The following is a 21,481-nucleotide window of genomic DNA, read 5'->3' as shown; positions in this document are numbered from 1 at the left end:
CGGAGACTTCTCATAGTTAAAATTATGTTTCTGAATGATTGATGTGTCAGAATATTAAAGTACACGATTTTTATAAGTCCCAGCCATCCACTTACCTTTTGCCCTTTGTACATTTCCTTTTCTCATTACTATTTGTTCTTCTGCCTACTTTATTTTTTTAATTTGGTCGTAAATTCTTAGGCATGAAGAATGTGCCTGTTAAGTGAGAGCAGTGATAGCTTCATGGCTTGGGTGTAGACTTTTCTCTCCATGGAAAATGTGCTAGAAACATGCATAGACTTACTGGTTGATTGGAAACTCACTTCTTAGTGAGTTTCTTCAAAACTATTTTTCTGTTTCTGTTTGTGTGCAGAGTTGTAATGGATGGATATCCTCTAACAAGAGCACATGTAAATCTCTTGGAATCAACTAGGATCATTCCAGTGAAAATCTTTGAATTAGATATGGATACAAAGGAAGTGTTCAGGAGAGCACTGCTGGATAAGGAAAAACCAAACCGGTAGTGATACTCCCTGATATAATTTTTTTATTTTCTACACAATATTGTAATATCTCTATTTACATGCCTCAGCGCTATACCCAGAGGTTGTATCTAACCTGGAGCATAACTCAGCTGTCTCTGAACTCCACATATGAAAAGCATGGGAACCAGTCCCTCTCCTTTCTAATGCTTTGATTTCCATAGACCAGAAATCGTAAGGATGTAAGGTGTTTGGGGCATGCTCTGGCCAGATCTTTCAATTGCATGACTGAGATGTGCAATGCTGTGCACCCACTGCTTAGTTTAACTGGTTTAATGCAACTGTACAGCAGAAATGTTACTACTTCTCTCCACTGCTGAAATTTATTTTTCATCAATTATTATTATAAAATATATTAATACTTCATCTAATAATCTCTCTTTTAAAAACTTAATTAGAGTTCTTTTAAAAATATGAAAATAATGCATATTTAGTAGTGTATAGAATTCAGGACTTCTAAGCTTTTCAATTCAGCTCATTCCCTTCTGTGTTCTTCTGAGAAGATAAATATTCTGTTTAAAGAGCCATTGGTTGTTTTTGAGGAAGAACAGTAAGTAGTTTATAAGCAGACAGAGAATGAAAAAGAACAGAAACAGAACATTCACCTTAAAATTAAATTGTGTAAGAACCTGTTTCTCATTAGAGGAAGTGTTTCTAAGAAGTTCCAGATAGCTTGGAGCATTATTGCATGCCTCTTTCATTTTGTCCTTTTCTTTTTGTCTCTTTCTTTTTATCAAGTAATCAGTACAATGTTAAATTGTTTACTAAAAGACTAAAGACAATTTGCATTGCAAAAAAATTAAATCAATGATGTGTTTTTGAAAGTATCTACTTTAAACTTAATTTTAAATATCAAACTAATTATATTTCATAGGCTTAAGTACAAATCAAGTGTGCAATGTTAGGGTACCATTTACTTGTGTATTTGTAATGTATGTCAGGTAATATGTGTTGATACATTCCAAATCCTTTGCAAAATAATTATTGAGTTGTATTTGAGACATAAATATAAAAAGTTTTATTCTTCATTTTTGAACAGGACTGTTTGATCATATGTACACTGCTTTTCACATGTAGCTGGTAGTATTGTTAATAAGAAATTTGTATTTTTCAAATATGTTCTACAGTGTCAAATAAGCAAAATTCTGTAAAAAAGAACTTACAGTTAATTCTAGAATTTACACCTGAAATTCAATGAAATTATCTAATCCTCAGATTTAAATCACTGTTATTTTTCATTGTCTTTAGACCTCCCTATCCTGAACATGACAGCCCACAGATTCTATCTATTAAAAATTCCTGCTATAAACAGCACATTGATGATATTAGAACTTACTATATGAAGGAACATCAGAACTGGTGTGTGATTGATGCCAATCATAGCAAATGGAGGGTCTGGAGGACCGTTCTGCAGAAAGTTCAGGTGGTTGTTAAACAAATCCAGGCATACCTGGAAAGAAGACAAGAAGGTAAAAGAAAAACAAAGTTTCCCAGAATATGTGTTTCTTTAAAAACCTGCAATGTACTACGTACATGACAACTTCATCTTTCTGTGGATGAGGCTAATTCTTGGCCACATACAAACCTTTAAATTCTTCAATCTCATCTGCAGAGATCTTGAAGAGATCTCTTGAAAAGAGTGAAGGCAAAGCAAACTACAGGGCAGTCTGAGGCCATCCTCCCAAGAACAGGGTAACAGAAGTCTGCTAAAGGAAGTCAGAGTCCTTGGTCCATGGTAGATCTGGCAACACTGGGTGGTAAATCACAAAGAGTACCCCAAAGGTACAAGGGGAGCTCTAACTTGCAGCTTCACTTTAGTGTTAGTGAAGGAAAAGGGAGGGATAGGGAAGATGCTAATTTAAAATCTAGAAATAAGCTTAAATATGCTATCTGAGTTAATTTCTGTGCTTTGGGAAGAAGACCACTTTATTCTAAAATGGCACAGTTCCCACTTGTCTTTTTGTCTGTCAGCACTGGTAAGGATTAAATATGCCTTTTAAACATGTCTGTACTATTTAACTAGAATTCCTCTGAAGGGCATATATACTTCCTTATCTTTATCCACCTTTTGGGTTTAATTTTTGCAGCTCTGTGACTGCACCCATCTTACAAATTGGAGTCATAATCAAAAATGTTAAAATACACTTAATCTTACACATCAAACTTGAAAAGGCACGATTTTAGGTAACTTGGTTTTGAGATAATATTTTATTCAAGATTTTGAATGTATTTCCTCCAGACAGACTGTAGCATTTGCAAGATATGGATGAATAAAGGGGAGGCTTTCATCACACCTTGCACTCGTTTTCACCAATGTAAAGACATAAAATAATAGCTGAAATGTCCCTTAGTAACACGAAGGAGTGAAACAATAAATCATAAAAAAGAAGAACAGACTAATAAGCTAAGCATGCAGAGTATCCCACACCATTAATAATTATTATATTTCTTACATGCTATAAAATGTTATTAAAATTAATTGGTAAAATGAGTTACAACTTCATTTTATTATCAAATTGCTGTTTTAGTTCTCATTATTTCACATAATTTTCAAATTATTACTTTCTAGACTGTAGCATTCCTGAGTAGAATTGTTTGATGTTTCTGTGTCTCTCATAAATTAAACATTATCATTAATTGTTTTCATTAACAGGAAAAGCAAGCAGCATTGCTGGTTTGTGTATCACTCCCAAGGAGCTGCAGGAGCAGCTGGGGGAGTGTGGACAGTACTGTCCTGTCAGCCTTGCAGAGAAAGGTGAACTGGTTGACTGCTCTGTAACCCCCTCTCTGGAGTTTGCTGCAGAATTTCAGGGCCGCTATTACAGAATGGCTTCACAGGAAGAACTGGAAGTGCGTATCAAAAAGCAGGTCAAAAAGGAGGGGATTATGGGAAGGGGGAACATTGTTGCTTAGATTCTTTGATTCCATACAGAAATAGGTAATATGCAACTTGAATCAGACCACTGTTGTTAGCATTCAAGCTTTTGTTCTGCATACTTCTGCTATCAAATGTCTAGGCAGACAAAATACAGCACAGACACCATTAAAGCTCATCTTACAATTTGTCACAGATCAAACATTCATTTGAAAACAGTAACTTCCTCCTTTCTTTATCTGTTGTGGAGAGACCGGGTTAGAAAGTGGCTTATGACAGCAGTAGATAGTGGTGGATGGTGGGTGAATGGTGACTACTTCAGCTGAGAGTAGGGTGAAAAAGAAATTACCCAAGAGCAACAGCAATGCCAACACACTGTTGCATTGTAGAAAAAATAGGTATCTAAACTGTTTGAGCCAGTCCTCTGGAGTTTGGCTAACAGTCCTACAGTGCTTCTTTATTATAAAAACTTTTTTTTCCTTACAGAAATTCTTGAGCAGACCTGAGTTTTATGTATCATCACTGGCCTCTCGCCCTCTCCCACCACCACATAAGCTACCAAAGACATTGACTGCAGCAGAAGTGAAGGCCTTGTTCCCTGTAAAGCCTGAAATGCAGGGATACTGTCCAGTCACTTACCTAGATGGAAAACAGAGGTATGTCACTAGAGTTTTCACTATCTGAATTACAGAATATGTGTCCTGTATTAATGCATTAATGAGAAAATATTTTCAAAGTACTTTTTAGTGCTGCTCAGGGTTTGGACAGGAAAAGCAATTACAATTCTCTACACTGCGCTTGTGGCTTTGGAAATCAAGACAAAATCACCTTTTAAAACTTAGATGGCTACAGGTTCTACAAGAATCTGTGTTGGCCTGGTGTATTTCACGATGAAGATGGACAGATATAGTTTGAATTCTCTCTATCAGAAGCCTTCCAAGGTTAAAAGAAATCTCATAAATCCCTAGTAGATGAAAACTAGCTATTGTGATTTTTGTAGAGATCCATAAAGCTCTACCATAAAGTGACACAGATTTCCTCAGTGTGCAAGAATTTATCATCAGAGGAGAACCATAACAGCCAATTCTATTTTATCCCTTTTTAATCTCCTGAACAAATATAATAGGCAGTTTAAATGGAGGAGCTCTAAAGAAGCACTATAGAAGTTCCTTAATAAGCAGATTTTGAGGCAGAGACTCTATCAGCTTTTTAACCTTGTAACTGTCCATCATGTAGTGGAAACTTGGATGATCCAATTGCTATTGTTTTGTAGTTGCTACACTTGCTAAATTACCAGAAGGCTACCAGCAGCTCATGAATTTACTCCACACAAATTATGTTTTATGTTTTCTGTGAATGAATTATTCTTGCTCCATCTCTTCAGATATGAAGCTTTGGTGCCTGGTGACATGGAGTATGCAGCAAAATACCAAGACAAGGTATATATTTTTGAAAGTGAAGAAAAACTACAGAAGTTTATGAGGTAATACACTAACTGCATTTTAATCTTCAGTCATGTCACTGTTTATACATCTTAAAAGTGCTTACTTTATATCTGGTTAGGTTACCAGAGAAGTACTGGAATCTGAAGCTTCCCCATAAACTCCCTCCAAAAAAAGAGCCAGTGCTACTAACTACACTTCCTTTGCCTGGATACCTTGAACAGGCCAGTTTTTGCTTTTCTATTTTAAAACATGATTTTGTGATAGATAGCATATCCCACTCAGTTTTTGTTTGGTTTTTTTTTTTTAATTTTTAATGCATTTGAGTCTTATATTTATTAATGAGATTATATTAAATTGAAAATCTTTTCATTACAATTGAGAGCAATTTTTTAAACCTTTAAACTAACAGATGTTTGTAGCTTTAATGGAAAAAATACAAGACTATCAGAGGGGGATAATAAGCTGCAGTATTATAGATTTTCTGACGTAGTTGTTTATCAAATCTTGTAAGGGTACATTTTGGTTTGACTTTTAACACCAGCATAGACACAAGCTTACTTGGAAAAATTTAAGAGTACTTTGATATACTTTGACACATGAATAAATAAAAAAAATTATTCATGGTCACAGCCCTCCCTATTTTATGCTAATTTGTTATCTTCTACTATTCACCAACTTCGAATATCTACGTTACAACAGGGTAAGACATTGCTCAAGATTTCTTTAATGGTCTTTTAAACCTATTTTCTTTCTTTAGGGAGTAGCAACTTCTCTAATAAAAGCTCTGCATGAAGTTGGCAGCCTTAAGCCAAAATTTCCATTCCTAAGTGTGAAAGAAACTGCTCTGCTTTTTGTCTCCTTCCATCTAAAAGGTAGTGTATAAAATAGCATGCTATAAAAATAACTAATTGTATAAATGGCATAAGTCTTCTGATACAATATAGATAGCCAATTAGTGTTCAGATTTGCTTTTTTTTTAGAATTTTCTGTTTGGGTTTTTTCAGCTGGAGATGCATGTCATAATCTTTAATAGTTTGCAGTCAGCTTAATTATTGCCAGCATTTTCAATTTCATTGTCCTTGTTTGCAGCTCTGCTATAGCTTTGGGCAGGTTTCTAGCACTGCTGGAGATTTCTGGAGCAAGACTGACATTTCTTTCAACCCACCACTTTTGTCATTTATAAGCCAACCTGTTCACTGAGTGAACTTCACCTGGCATTTGTATTTTACATTTTAATTGTTCTTTTAGATAATACCAATCTTAATTATTTTTTCAAAGCTCTTCACATCCTGTGCTTCCTCATGTAGTTTCCAGAGCCCTCCAGAATTTTCTTGAACTGTCACAGATTTTTTTTTTGCTAGCACAGCTTTGTTAAGGAAGACTATTGAACAGGGCAGGCACATGGTAAGCCCCTGCATAAATGTACAATTCCTAAGCCACCAAACTGCTTTTATACTGCAGTTTGCTTCATTCACAAAGGCTGTTTTCATTCTATTGTTAGCATGGCTTTGCAAACATAAGGATGCCCATGCTAGGAATGCTTTGCTCATATATTGCAACATTAAATCATTATTAGTAGTGGATGATGAACCAGAAGGGTTATGCAAGTGCAGAAATATCTTCTTCTCATGCAGTGCCAAATAGATTGACCATAGGAATCCAGGAAAACCAGTTATCTTCTTCTAGCACTGGGTAGGACTGCTTCCAGCTTTAAGATATAGCATCCCCATACACTGACAAATCACTGAACATGAGGAAGAACTTATTTCATGTTCTGGAAATCTGCTGGAACAGATTTCGTAGAGAAGTTGTGGAGTCTTCATCAGTGGAAATATTCAAGAGCCATCTGAACACAATCCTGTGCCATGTGCTCTGGGATGACCCTGCTTAAGCAGGGAGGTTGTCCCAGATGATCCAATGTGGTCCCTTCCAGTCTGACCCATCTTGTGATTTTTGTGATTAGTTGCAAATACAGAATCTTTTATTATTGTGCATCTCTTCAGAGTAGTCACGCCATTCTTGATTAAAAAATTTGATCGAAGTGCTTTAAGTTGTAGTGCCCTGGAAATTTATTTCATCCTATTTCTTTGTGAAGTTAGACCTTCTCATCTTCAATTAACATCATTCTCTAATCTCACATTTAATAGGGGACAAGAAGCAAGAGTTTAGTTCCTGCTAAGGAACTAAAGCTCCTTCAGCTTCTCTCACAACACTAGATTGCTTTCAGTATCTGAGAAAGTACAGGTGATCAGCCAAAAATGCAGAGGGATTTATTTACTCCTGGAAAGAGAGTAGTAAACCTGTATCACTATAGAGATTGAGTGTCCTTCGAGCTGGACACCTGTAAGGGCTGTATTCAGAGCTATGCTTGAAAAATCTCTTAGAAACTGTTAAATGTAGCTGTCTACAGTTTAAAGCTAGTGGGCTGAAGTGTCTGATAGCATAGTTCTTCATGCTGTCCAGTTTTTGTAATATGATATAAAAAACTGTCCATAAGAAAAAAAAAAACTATTATGATTTGTCTCACTCCTTCCCCTTTGCCTTGTAACAATTAAAATAATAAACTGTACTCTGAGGACTGGCACTCGATACTAATGTATGCCAAAATAGGGCTTAGGACAAAGAGAAACCTTCCTTCCTGCTCCAAACTACCGGTCAGCTCTTCACAGACTCATGGAATCGCAGATTATGCTGAGTTGGAAGAGACAACAGCAATCATTGAGTCCAACTCCTGGCACTGCACAAGACCATACTCAAGATCCAATGTCCTGGAGAGTATTGTCCAAATGCTTCTTGAATGCTGTCAGGCTTGGTACTGTGACCACTTCCCTGGGGAGTCTGTGCCAGTACCAAACCACTCAACCCAGTGAAGAACCGCTTCCTGATATCCAACCTAACCCACCCCTGATACAACTTCAGGCCATTCCTTCAGGCCCTGTCACTGGTCACCACAGAGAAGATATCAGTGCTTGCTACTCCTTTTCCCCTCACAAGGATGTTGAAGACTGCAATGAGGTCTCCCATCAGTCTCCTCCAGGCTGACCAGACCAGGTGACCTCAGCCATTCCTCATACAGGTCCCCCTCAAGGCCCTTCACCATCTCTGTTGGCCTCCTTTGGTCACTCTGACAGTTTAATGTGTTTCTTATATTGTGGTGCCCAAAACTGCCCCCAGCACTCGAGGTGAGGCCACCCCAGAGCAGAGCAGAGCAGGACAATCCCCTCCTTTGCCCAGCTGGCAACACTGAGCCTGGTGCCCCCCAGGACACCACTGGCCCTCCTGGCTGCCAGGGCACTGCTGACTCATGTTCCACTTGCCATTGACCAGGACCCCCAGGTCCCTTTCCCCAGCACTGCTTTCCAGCATCTCATTGCCCAGTCTGTCCGTGTATCCATGCCAGGGGCAGAATCCAGCACTTTCCCTCACTGAAATTCATGTGGTTGGTGATTGCCCAGTCCTCTGATTTGTCAAGCTCTCTCTTCTGGGCCTCCTTGCCCTCAAAGAAATCAACAGCTTCTCCCAGTTTTTTATCATCTGACTTTGCTTAGTGTCCCTTCCAGTCCTGCATCCAAGTAATTTATGAAGATGTTGAAGAACATAGGGCTGAGGATGGAGCCCTGTGGGAGACCCATCAGTGACAGGTCACCAGTCCAATGTCACCCCATTCCCTATAACCCTTCATCCCTGACTGATAAGCCAGTTGCTCCCCCCATGGCATGATGTGTTTATCCAGCTGTGTGCCTGACATTTTGTCCAGAAGGATGCTGTGAAAGAAAGTATTGAAAGCTTTACTGAAATTAAAAAAGATTACATCAACTGGTGTTCCTTGGTCAACTAGGTGGATTTATTACTTTGTCATACAAGGGAATCAGGTTTGATAAGCAGGACTTTTCTCTCATGAAGCCATGTTGGTCACAATCCTGCTTATCAAACCTGATTTCCTTGTATGACAAGGTAGCCCACCTTATAGGCAAAGCATTTAGGTCATGGAACACCTGTGCCAAGGACACAATGGCCCAGCGTGAGCCATACCAGACCTGGGCTGTCCCCACTATGTGCCGCTTGAGGCTGTGTGCCACACTACCCAAATCTGTCACTGCCTGCAGTTTCACCAGTATCTCAGGGTCTGAGAAATGAGAAGTTGACAGCAGCTGGGCATGTTTGTTGTGTGTTCTTTTAGAAAAGCCTGATCCTTCTGATTATCATGACTATATGGAGTCAGGAACTTTCTGATCTTTTTGGCTTGGCACCAGCAGTCAAGGTGCTTATTTGTACCATGGGTAATGCTAACAGAGGTAGATTTGGTCCCTTTGAAAATGTCTGTAATGTAATTTCACAAAGTTTATAGGAGACACTAACAAGCTGCTTAAATTCTTGCAGCACACAACCCCCGGAGCTCAGCGCCAGTGCGGCAGATGTACAGGAAGAAGCTGTTGCAGTTCGTGGAGCACTGCCAACTCATCCCCTACCTGGGGACTGCCATGATGGGCCCGTATAAGGAGCCAAGAGATCGGCCCCGTGGCTTTGATGACAGACTGCAGACATTTTTTTCCCTGAAAGGCACCCGCCCCACTTTTGTGTGAACCCTGTATTTCCACTGATTAACACACGGAGTGCTGCCGTCAGGCACCAGCATGGCTGCAACATGGCCTGCGAACATCACACGTTCTCGAGCCAGTTTTTTAACCATGCAATCTTAGAAATAAAATCTTTTGTCTGAAGTTGAGAGATATCAAGCTACTAGAGAGCGTCGAAAGGAAGGCTATGACAATAGTGAAGGCCCTTGAGGGGAAGCCATATGATGAGCAGCTGAGGTCACTTGGTCTGTTCAGCCTGGAGACTGAGGGGACACCTCACTGCAGTCTGCAGCTCCCTTGCGAGTGGAAGAACAGGGGTAGACACTGTTCTCTTCTCTGTGGTGCCCAGTGACAGAGCCTGAGGGAATGGCTGAAGTTGTGCCAGGGGAGGATTTATTTAAATATTCGAAAAATGTTTTTCACCCAGAGGGTGGTTGGGCACTGGAACAGGTTCCCCATGGAAGTGGTCACAGCACCAAGCCTGAGAGAGTTCAAGAAAAGCATGTGGCAACGCTCTGTGGTACACGGTGTGATTCTGGGGGCTGTCCCGGGTAGGGCCGGCAGCTGGAACGGGACGATCCGTACAGCCCCGTCCCACCCGGCTGTGCTGTGACTCCGCGGCCCAAGTCCCGCCCGCGCTGCGCTCATTGCGGCAGCGCAGGCGCGGTGCCAGCCCCGGCCCGGAAGTGCGGCGGCGGCGGCGAGCGGTGAGTGCCGGGGCAGGGCGGGCGGCAGCCGGGCCGGGCGCTCCGGGCCGCGGCTCTCGCGGGGCAGCGCCCGCTCCCTGCTCGAGCCCCACGAGGGACGAGCGGCCTTCCCTCGAGGGGCGGCCCGAAGGGCTCACACGGTGCGCGGGGCGCGACCCGCACGGTGCCCTTGGCCGTGGCCGTGTGGAGGCCCAGCCCCGCGCCGTGCGCTGCCCCCCGGGGTCACCTCCCGGGAGCTCCTGAGTCCTTCCGCGGCTGGCCCGGAGTGTGGTTCCGACCGCACTGCCGGCAGCGAGGGGCCTTCTGCTGGAGTACAGCCTCGCTCTGTAATGGGGAGCGGGATTTAGGGAAGTGGCGTGGTTTGGATTTTGCAGTCAGAATGCTAATGCTGTCACCTCCTGGTTAAACATCGAAGTCCTTCATGCAGTCAGAGCTCACAAAACACCCATTACCTTGTCTGGAGCACGTGTGGACGTTAGGGGATGCCTGCAGGCAGAGTTGGCAGCAGCTGTCCAGTAATTCTTGTATTGCACGATAAGGCAGGTTGGGTCACACCTGCTCCGGCAACAAACATTGGGCTCACATGCTTCGGAAATTAAAGCACCCAGATAAAACAATTTGACTCCACTGTGAACTATTTGGTAGCTGATTAGAGCTAAAGAATCCCTTTTTCACCATCTCAGTAGCATTTAGGTATAATCTGTAGGTAGTGTCTGCTGTTTCATGGAGCATTTGTTCAGGTCATTGAAACTGTTGCACTAACTAAATATAAATATGTAGATTTATGTGTGTTTAATATGACCCTTGTATTATCTTTGGTTTAGCTGAGCTTTGTAAAAAAGACATTTTGGCCATATCTCTTCCATAATATTTGGTGGCTTCTTTTGAAATGGGTGGATTTTTTTGTTTATTATGAGTTTTTGCAAATTTACTGTTGAAGAAGCCTAGCAAGTCAAATTGACCGTTGATGAGTCCATGGAATCATTTATTACAGGATTTCCTACCTTATCCCTGACTAAACTGCACTGATCAAACTGCTGTTGACCTTTTTGTTTCCATTGTGGTGTGTTGGTGCTGGCTGGACACCAGTGCCCACCAGAGCCTCCCATCACTCCCCTCCTCAGGGGAACGGGAACAGAGGATATACTAGAAGCTCATGAGTTGAGATAAAACAGAGAGAGATCACTCACCAGTTTCCAGCACAGGCAGAACAGACTTGACTTGAGGAAATTACTTTATTGTCAATGAGATTACTGTCAGGTAATGAGAAATAAACCCAAATCTTTAAACTGCTCACCCCACCTCTCCCTTCTTTCCAGGCTCAGCTTTAGTCCCAGTTTTCTCTGCCTCCTCCCTCCAGCAGTGCAGGGGGATGGAGAATGGGGCTGTAGTCAATTTGTCTCACACTGTCTTTGATTCTCCTTTGACTCCTCACTCTCTTCACCTGCTCCATTGTGGCATCTCTCCCACAGGAGACAGTCCTTCTTCCATGAACTACTTTAGCCTGAGTCCTTCCCATGGGCTGCAGTTCTTCACAAAATGCTCCAGCTTGGATTTCTTCCACAGGCACACTCCTTCAGGAACAGTTTGCTCCAGCCTGGGTTCTCCATGGGGTCACCAGTCCTGCCAGCAGACCCATTTCAGTGTCATCTCCTCTCTCCATGAGGCCATGGGTCCTGCCAGGAGCCTGCTGCAGCACAGGCTTCCAGCCTCTTTCAGGCATCAGCCTGCTCTGGTGTGTGGGATCCTGCAGGGGCTGCAGGTGGATCTGTGCTCCACCATGGACCTCCATGGGCTGCAGGGGCACAGCTGCCTCCCCATGGTCTGCACCAGGGGCTGTGGGGGAATCTCTGCTCTGGCACCTGGAGCACCTCCTGCCCCTCCTTCTCCACTCACCTTGGTGTCTGCAGGGCTGCTGTTCCCACAGATTCTCACTCCTCTCTTCAGCTGCAGTTGTGCACTTTTCTTTCCCCCCCTATTAAATCTGTTATCCCAGAGGTGATACCACCGTCAGCTGAAGGGCTTAGCCTTGGCCAGCAGTGTGTCCATCTTGGAGCCAGCTGGTGTGGGCTCTGTAGAACACTGGGGAAGTTTCTCACAGCTTCTCACAGAAGCCACCCCTGTAACTGCCCTGCTACCAAAGCCTTGCCATGCAAAGCCAGTGCTGTACTGAGGAGCTGTGACCAAGGAATTGTTTCTGTCTGATTGTTTTAGTTTCAGAAGCTAGGGTAGCAATTTTTTTTAGATAATACAAGGTTCACACTACATCAGATATAAAGAAGTTATAGGCAGTAATTCTGATCTAAAAAACTAAAAACTGTAGCCTTTTCATAGGATTTTAAAATACTTTTTGAAGAAATTCCATGTCAGCAATAGTGTTGATTTTTCAAAAGCCCAGAGGATTCAGAATTGCTTCAGAAGCTCTTGAACTCTGTTACTGGTGTAACAAATTATATTTGGGTCTTATAATGCCAACTGTTAATATAATTATTTGCTAAAGCTATTCTGTTTTTCTAGGCACTTCCTTTAATATTCGTAATTAAAATGGCAAAAACAACTGATCCTTCTGAGAAACTGATCATCCACTCCAAAGCTCACAAAGATACCATCCTAGCTAATTTTGAAGAACAAAGGAAAAAGGATTTTCTTTGTGACATTACTCTGATAGTGGAGAATGTGCAATTCAGAGCACATAAAGCTTTGCTGGCTGCCAGTAGTGAGTACTTCTCAATGATGTTTGTAAATGAGGGTGAAATAGGGCAGTCAGTTTACATGTTGGAGGGAATGGTTGCAGACACCTTTGGAGTTCTGCTAGAATTTATTTACACTGGTTGCCTCTGCGCCAGTGAGAAAAGCGCAGAACAAATCCTGGCCACTGCAGAGCTGCTGAAAGTAACTGACTTGGTATGGGCCTGTACAGACTACCTGGAGAGCCGCAGCCCAGGCAGTGCATTGCCAGCTCCAGCTGAAAGTGTGGCCTCTGTTGTTGCAAGTGACAGGAGAAATGATGATCCACCAAAGCGAAAACGGGGGCGACCAAGGAAAATCAAGGTTGTCCAAGAAGATGAAGAAGAAGAATCAGTGGCAAATTCCGCCGAAGATGGGCAGCTGAGAGAGAACAACTCCATGCAAAATGAGCAGAATTATATGAAGAAAAACACTGAAGTAGAAGAAACAGTTGCCAGTGAACAGGCTTCAGTGAGGAAAGATGGAGAAGAAACTGAACCTGCTTGTGGCTCAGAGGCTGCTGTTGATCTATCAGCTGAGAAAGATGAAAACTACGATCCCAAATCTGAAGGAATACAGAGCACTCAGAGCCGTTACAGCAAACGTAGAATAAGGAGATCAATCAAACTAAAAGATTATAAACTTCTTGGGGATGAGGATGAGAAGGGACTGGCAAAGAGAACTGATGGAAAAAGAAAACGCGTGGGTTCTGAAGCTCGGTGTAAAGACTGTGGCAAAGTATTTAAGTACAATCACTTCTTGGCTATTCACCAGCGAAGCCATACAGGTAGGCCTTCACAGACTGCTGCTGTTGGGTTAGGTTAGGAGGGTGTTGTCAAATGCAAGTGACTCTTGTAGTGTTGGTTGTGGACTACAGCAAGAATATCCAAAATAGCATGTTGGTCCAAATTATGGTGTGTTCTCTGTTTGTTGTTTTATTCTTGTCAACAGATCTCAGAACGTTTATGTCTCACCTAGATTTCAGTGTAATTAACAATTTTATTGTTTAAGCACTGAACTATATGGCAATAGCTAGATAATTATTTTATTCCTGTGTGAAACTTGCCTCTTTACCACTAATCAAGACTAATTTTTTCAGTAGCTACAACACTGCAGTGCATCTCACTATCAGCTTAGAATATCTAGTGAGAAATTCTGCATCTATGCCTAAAAATGCCATCATCTTTTTCTTTCAGGGGAGCGCCCTTTTAAATGCAGCGAGTGTGGCAAAGGCTTTTCCCAGAAGCATTCTCTTCAAGTCCATGAGCGGATGCACACCGGGGAGCGGCCGTACACGTGCACCATTTGCAGTAAGGCTCTGACAACAAAGCATTCTCTTCTGGAGCACATGAGCCTACATTCAGGTAAATACTTCAAGGCAAATGTAGCTCTCTGCTGCAAGAATTTGCCTTTCTGAAAAAAAGGTACTTCTGGTCCATCTTTATGTGTGCTGGTGTCATGTTCCACTGAGGGAAACTGCGAGGATTACTTTAAAAATGGATGGTCAGGAACAAAATAATGTCAAACGAGACAAACTTTGTATCTGATAATCTTTTATTGGTAATGAAAAAACAAACTGAAAAGAAGTTATCCTACTAAAGAGAGCTAGAAAGGACAGAACAAGAAGAAGAAAAATGGGAAAGGAATGGGATGAGAGAGAGGGGAAACAGGGAGAAAAAGAGGGCTTTACCACTGGAGGTCGGGGAGTGCCGTCCTTGTCCATGAGGTGGGGGGTGTGCACACTGCATGCTGGGCACGGCTCCTTTGGTGACGGGTGGCCAGACACAAGGTGAGGGGTGCTCGGGCAGGAGGTCCAGAGCCCTGGGCCAGAACCCTGGGCACTGTTGTGGCAAGGATCACAGCAGTGGGCTGGAGGTGGGTGGGTGGGGTTGGACGCTGGGATGAAGCAGGCAGGGAGTTGGTCAGGGACAGAGGGAGGCGGGATAGACTGAGGGTGAGCAAGAGCCAGCGAGGGCATGAGAGCCAAAAGGCAGGCTAGGGCCGGGGAAAAAGCATAAAACTCAAGAAGCCCTGACTCAAAAGCAAGTTTCAAAAAGCCCCTTGAATCACCAAGCCGCAAAAGCACAGTCTCAAAAAGGCCCCAAGCCAAAAGCCAAACTCAAAAAGCAAGTTCAAAAACCCTCGGTGCTTGTGACGCAGTTACATTTCATGGCCCGCTCCTCCCAAAGTCTGCCTGCTGACAGGAGACCATTTGGCCCAGTCCAGTATCCCAGTGCAGACCATTGGCAGAGACCTTTTGCCATCTGACTGGAGAGTGTCTCTGGGGTGCAGTGTCTTCAGTGTTCCCCTGCTGACTGCCTGTCCCATGCGAGACATGAACTGGTTGCCAGGAGAAGTCTCCCCAGAGACAAGGCTTTCCTCCATCTTTTCCTAGGTCCTTCCTGGACGTGGCACATATACAACCCTTGTCCCATGTGTCTCTGACAACCACTATTGAGGCAAATCAAAACTGAATTGGCTCCTCACAGCTGACTTCTGTGTTTTATTTATTTCCTTACACTTGCTTTGGACGTGGCTTACATTATAATAAGCAATTTTCTCTACAGGGCAGAAGGCTTTTACCTGCGATCAGTGTGGGAAATACTTCAGCCAAAAGAGACAGCTCAAGAGCCACTATCGACTACACACAGGTATAACAAGTTTGGGTTGAGGACCTGGCTTACAGTCCATGCTGATTTGTCTTTCTAAAGATTCACTTAGGCTGAAAGTTCTTCCTCAGTTACAGATTTAGTCTCTGCTACCTTGATGTGTCCTATCTTGGATAGGTATAACAGTGGATAGGGTGAAAAAGACTAAATGGTGTATAGTAAATGCAGTGTGTAGAAAAGTGTTTAATTGAGAAGGGCTCTTATGATGATTAAAAATTAGTTACACTGTATTTGACATACAACTTGATTATCTTAGCCCTGCTGCCCATGCTACATAGAAGCTGGGAGTTGTATAAACAATTGTGTCTGCTGCCTGGTGTGCAAATTGCACTGTGGTTGCCCACTGCTTTGGACTAGTAAGGGCATACAAGCTATAGGAAGTGTTTTTCTCACTTCTGGAATGGGATGGAGATACACACAGAGGAAGTGGTGGAGATAATCAGCATTTAGAAAGCTTCAAGAGAAGGTGGTTTTGGGCAGGAGCAGGTGTCAGTCCCCTCTTTTCTTGTGGTAATACTAAATTGAGAAATAGGAGTGTGACAGTTAAGATAGGGAGAAGGCAGTGAATCACCTTTTGTTTTCTCTCTATATTATATCAAAGTGGTTATTTTACAGGAAAGTGCTTTAACAAAGATCACTGAAGAGATACAGGGGATCACTTATGCACTGACACTTTTTTTGTTATTGCGACAAGGCCGTTCACTGCCGGAATGTAACCAGTGTCGTCGTAAATTCATGGATGCAGCTCAGCTAAAGAAACATCTAAGAACACACACAGGTAATGTTGTACCTTGGGTTTTGTGGGGTTTGTGGTTTGTTTTTTCTTGAAGTTACATGGACAAAACTATTTTAGGCAAATTACACTTGTCTCTGTGGAATGAACTTCTGCTCTACTTGTACATAATGATGCCTGTGTTGCTAATGAAGAGATTTGACATCAAGAATGCAGGAGCACAAAAAAGCTTGTGTTACAGCAGCACAGAAGCAGTGCCTATTACAGGAAGAGGGCTTTTTCCCCCAGTTTTGTAAAACCTGCTGCAGAAATGCCAGTACCTGTCCCATCATAGAATCCTGGACTGAGAATTCAGTTTGTTGGGAGAGTTGTGTCGAGTATGTATTGGGCTTGCAGTGAGCTGACAAGCAAGAGAAAGTGTGTGTCCTAAATGAGTTGGACACCTCTGTCTGTGAGGATGGGTGCTTATGAAAAGTGCTGTGACCAGGAAAATAATTATTTCCATTTAGCTTTTACTGTGCCGTAATAAACCAGATGTTGAGAGGAGATGGGCTGGGAGGGATGATTTAATGCAAGTGCGTCAGAGGATGTTTTAAGAGATTTAGAGGGCAGGCTGGTAATGAATCACTGGATAACCGAGATAAAAATGTTGATCTATCCTCTCATACTAACAAGGCATAAACTTCATCAAATACTTCCCTTTGAAGAGTAAGTTCATAAGGTGACATGCAAATAATTTTGTCTTTTAAAGTAACTAGAAACAGTGGCAATTGTTTCCTCACAAAATTATTCTTAAGTGTGTTGCTTGCAGTTGTAATACATAACTCATTCTCAAGCATACTTTATCTCATTCATTTCCTTCTCTTTTCAAAGTGAAAAAGATTTAAATTTTCTGGGGTCAAAACTTGTGCTTCTGGGAGCTTTTAGTTATCCAGAATAGTGCTAGGATGTGATACTTACATAATTTTGTATTGAGGAGAACTCAGTGTTGACACATGCAAGAGTTTTGTATCTGAAGCTCATAGAGCTCTCTAAATGTAGTAGGAAATGAGTTTGGGGTGGGGAATGAGAAGAGGAAGCTTACTAGCAAGGTAAGTTGCAAAAATATATGAGCTAAGCTGATTTTTAGCAGAAACTGCCTTGCAATATATTTTGCTACTAAGAAAAGACAGGCAAGATACCTGTATTAATTATGTAGAAGTAATAATTAATCTGTCCCATCTCAAAAGCAAAGTAAAATTCCAAGGCATTTGGGGGACAGGTGTTAACATAGATACAACTGTTCTCCTTTGGCTGCAGTTTGGTAACACTGTGTCATAATAATACAGTATACTGGAGAAGTTACTTCTGTTTTCAGTAGCAAGCTGGGACTGGGTGATCAGAGGTCCCTTCTGACAAATGTTTCTTGTTCTCTCATCCTTTATCCATGCCCTCCAAAGCCACATGAAAGCTGGTAAGCATTGCAGTTCTGTGCTAAATGGGAACCTTCCTTGGAAACTGGCTGCTGTCCAGTCCCTGGGTTTGGTGTGCTGATGGTGTGAATTACCACAGTGGTGATCTGGATTCTTGTGTCTGGTGTCTTAAAGAACCTCAGTGCTACAAGGATTTGTTATGGTGTGAATTAGGATTTGCTTTGGTTGGGTAGTATCTGTTTCTTGTGAACCTTATAATTTAATTTGGCCTCCCTGCTTCTGCTCAATTATACATCAAAATTCCAAATGCACTAAAAAAAATCCCAACAAATAAACAAAAAATCCCCGAACAAACTCACATTTTATTTAACTCACGGTAATTTAATTTTTTTTCTAACTGGTGTTTCCAGAATATCATAGGCCTAGTGTGATGGAGCCTTATAGAAAGCCAGGCAAGTTGTTAAGATAATGGATTAATTTTCCAGCTTTGGAAGTTTGGGCTTACTCACCTGGATGGTGCTGCATGTGAACATGGCATTAATGCCAGGGTTCAGGGACAGCCTTTTTCAGAGCATTTCTGTTCCATGTGGAACACTCACATCTGTGCCATAGGTACAGCTTTTTGTTGCTTTGGGGGCTTGGATCACCTAATTCTTCATCTTCAAAGGGTAGAAATGCTAGAAATGTCATACTCTCATTTTGAATAGTGAGTTCATTCAGTTTTGGATATCTGCTGAACCATGCCAGAAGCGTGAGGCGCCAACAGTGTCCACTTGATCCTGTGTATGGTAAAATACAAAATGTTTTTAATGAACTGATGAAAAGTGATATTTCAAAAGTGAAGTCACATTTCTTTTTGATAGGTGAGAAGCCCTTCACTTGTGAGATTTGTGGCAAATCATTTACAGCTAAAAGTTCGCTTCAGACTCACATTAGAATTCACAGGTAAAGTATGTCTTACTTTCATTACGTTCTTTTAAAATGTAACTTCTATTCTTATAACAAGAAGTAGTGCTTGTTTCACTATAGAATGGTCAGGACTTGTTTGCATTTTGAATGATTGTTAAAAACGTAACATTTTTGTTTAATCTATGTAAGGAAAAAATTGGTAGTGGAAAGTACTGAAGTCCTAAATGCTCATGTGCCAAGATATTGTTAGTCTTCTTTGGTGTTTCATGTCTGTTCACTGACAATGTACTTACTGCTATACTATTTTTGTGAAAATTTTGCTGTAGGTTTTGTTTGAGAGCAGAACAGTAGCCATGGTGTATCAAGGTTGTCCTGTTGCCCTGTGAGCTGTCCTGTCTCTTTGACAGCATTAGTTGTCTTTTACCCCTGTCAGTGCAATACATTGCATAAGGACATGTTAGATTTTAAATCACTGGAGAACTGTTGTCTAAGAAAACATTTCCAGTAAAATTTCCTGTCCTTTTAACGCAGGCAGCAGGTTAGGATTTGGAAACTTCTTTTTGGTTTTAAGCCTCCACTGTTATTGAATGTTCTTAAAATGGTCAGTGCTTAGAATTGTGCAAAGTTGTTGCATTCTTGTCAAGATCTAGCAGCATGGAGCTTGTACCTCTGGTTTTATGAGAGGAAGGCAGTTACCTCTGTAGCTCTGAGTATATAACAGTTTGTGAAGTCAAATAGAGATAATTAGGAGGTCAAATAGAGGATGTTTTTAACACTGCCCTTTAAGTACTTAAAATTTAGAAAAACAATGTAATCATTTAAGTATTTTATTACAGAATAAGTTTCAGAAAGCAGCATTGTCAAAGTGAATATTTTAACGAGATCACATTCTTTCCTTTTTCAGAGGAGAAAAGCCATATTCTTGTGATATATGTGGAAAATCCTTCTCTGATTCCAGTGCTAAGAGAAGACATTGTATTTTACACACAGGCAAAAAGCCTTTTGCCTGCCCAGAATGTAGTTTGCAGTTTGCTCGTCTGGACAACCTGAAGTCTCACTTGAAAATTCACAGCAAGGAAAAGCAGTTTCAGGAAGCCAGCGCCGCCCCGAGCACCAATGCTCATCCGGAAGAAGTGAGAAACATTCTCCAGCTGCAGCAGTACCAACTTGCCACCTCGGGAGGGCAGGAAATTCAGCTGCTGGTTACAGATGCAGTACACAACATCAACTTCATGCCCAGCCACAATCAAGGCATCAGTATTGTGACTGCAGAAAATGCCCCCAGCATGGCCACAGAGCAGGCTGCGAACCTCGCGCTCCTTGCGCAGCCGCCGCAGCAGCTGCAAAACTTGTTGCTTTCAGCTCAGCAGGAGCAAGCAGAACAAATTCAAAGCATCAATGTGATTGCAAACCAAATAGAGGCTGCCCAACCTGAACAAATGCATGTCATCACTCTTTCCAAGGAAGCGCTAGAACATCTCCATGCTCATCAAGGACAAAATGAACAAATCCACTTGGCGGGATCTTCACATCCAGCCCAGCACGTGCAGCTGGCTCAGGAATCAAGTCAGCAGTCTCACTCTAGCCACAATACGGTTCCTTCCCATCAAGCCAGTGAAGAACAGAATCAAAGTGTACTTGTTTCTGAATCCCAGCAGCAGCCTCTGTCAGTAAATGAGTCATCTCATGAGCACCCTGTCCAAGATCAGGCTTTCTAAAATGCTTGTAAGCAGAGAGCTAGGCCAGAAAGTGCTTCTCATCCAAGCAGAGATTACACATGTCACATATGGGGTTTTTGCAACATAAGCTATCCAAAGATGCATTTCTTGATGATTTTGGATGAGTGACTCAATTTCCTTAATCATATTTGTTTTAGACTACTTTGTTTTTCTGGACTGGTATTTCTTTACCAGACTTAGTCCTCACAAGTATCTCACAAGCAATTAAAGTGGGGTTTTGTGCCTCATACACATCTCTGCCTCCTGAGGAGATATTTAGCCCTTATTTGCATTTCTGAGTGACTCTTCAGAGAAGTTCACCTGGCTGGTAGGAGAACAATGTTTAGGACATCTGCAGATCACAAATTACCAGTTCTCTGTCAAACTTAGAATTATACCTGAGTTACTGTCAAGCTTAAGACAACCAGTACTTTTTGCAAAGCTAACACCATATTTCTTATGTTTAATGAGCTTTCTCTCTGCAGGTTAATGTATAATTCTCTATGTAATCATTCCCTGAAGTGCATTATGAGTTACTGACTACCAAATTCATTTGGTTTGGGTTGAAACTTGCAGCCTTTAACTAGCCCCAAATCTTCCCTCCTGTTTACTGTGTGCTGTACACATCTTGCTCCTCAGAAACATTTAAGCCATTGCACTTGAATAGTGGCAATGAGATGTGATGGTTACACTGGAGAACTGAAACCCCACCGATTCTGCTCTGTTAGTTCTGCCACTCATTCTCTGTGTGACTGTGGGTAAGGTAGTTGACCTCTGTGCCTTATTTCCATCATCTAGCAAGTGGGGATAGTGTTCACACACTCTGCCAAGCACTTTGAAGAGCTCTTGATGTTGAAAGCACTGTCTGTTGAAGTGCAGAACCCTCTTCCTGACAGGATTCTGTCTAAGCTTAGGAGCCACTGTATATTTAAAGTGTTATTTTTTGTACTTTTGAGAGAAGAACGTAATCTTACTTTAATATATGTTACGACTGGTAATTGCTTATGTGAGAATTCAAACGATGAAGAGCATCACTTCAGAGCGTAACAAATTACATAAATGGGGCACATCACTTAAAGTTGTACAGCTATTTTTGGTGACTAAATTAGATGTGTACAGATTGTTTTCAATGACTGACTGCTAACAAAAAAGATTTGACATCGTAATAAAATACCTTGCCAAAATACA

General features: G+C 41.8%; 2 protein-coding genes across 11 annotated transcripts in view; both read left to right on the top strand.

Moving 5' to 3' along the window:
* Positions 1-9,562, top strand: part of AK9 (adenylate kinase 9) — a 60,051-nt gene extending 50,489 nt beyond the window's left edge. For 6 of the 7 annotated variants that reach the window (XM_064412891.1, XM_064412892.1, XM_064412894.1 and 3 more), the window contains 8 exons: positions 353-499; positions 1,770-1,990; positions 3,175-3,371; positions 3,883-4,052; positions 4,781-4,879; positions 4,960-5,062; positions 5,599-5,713; positions 9,222-9,562. In XM_064412891.1, coding sequence (XP_064268961.1) covers positions 353-499; positions 1,770-1,990; positions 3,175-3,371; positions 3,883-4,052; positions 4,781-4,879; positions 4,960-5,062; positions 5,599-5,713; positions 9,222-9,424 — 1,255 coding nt within the window. In that variant the 3' untranslated portion in view covers positions 9,425-9,562. Of the gene's footprint in view, positions 1-352; positions 500-1,769; positions 1,991-2,133; positions 2,304-3,174; positions 3,372-3,882; positions 4,053-4,780; positions 4,880-4,959; positions 5,063-5,598; positions 5,714-9,221 lie in introns of those variants that run through there. The other variant, XR_010358587.1, reaches the window with a different exon arrangement.
* On the top strand, positions 5,599-21,481 carry ZBTB24 (zinc finger and BTB domain containing 24). Of its 4 annotated transcripts, none has more exons than XM_064412903.1 (7): positions 5,599-5,713; positions 12,643-13,639; positions 14,049-14,216; positions 15,420-15,503; positions 16,216-16,299; positions 18,530-18,611; positions 19,480-21,481. In XM_064412903.1, the coding sequence occupies exons 2-7, from the start codon at positions 12,670-12,672 to the stop codon at positions 20,291-20,293; spliced, it is 2,202 nt and encodes a 733-aa protein (XP_064268973.1). In that variant the 5' UTR covers positions 5,599-5,713; positions 12,643-12,669; the 3' UTR covers positions 20,294-21,481. The 4 variants fall into 4 exon arrangements, 3 of the variants coding, with proteins under 3 accessions (XP_064268973.1, XP_064268972.1, XP_064268971.1); XM_064412902.1 differs by lacking the exon at positions 5,599-5,713 and adding an exon at positions 9,706-10,125; XM_064412901.1 differs by lacking the exon at positions 5,599-5,713 and adding an exon at positions 10,204-11,860.

Source organism: Passer domesticus, chromosome 3, assembly GCF_036417665.1.
Source record: "Passer domesticus isolate bPasDom1 chromosome 3, bPasDom1.hap1, whole genome shotgun sequence".
Classification (NCBI taxonomy): Eukaryota; Metazoa; Chordata; class Aves; order Passeriformes; family Passeridae; genus Passer; species Passer domesticus.
The sequence above is the reverse complement of the archived record's forward strand: the minus strand, read 5'-3'. Positions and strand labels throughout refer to the sequence as shown.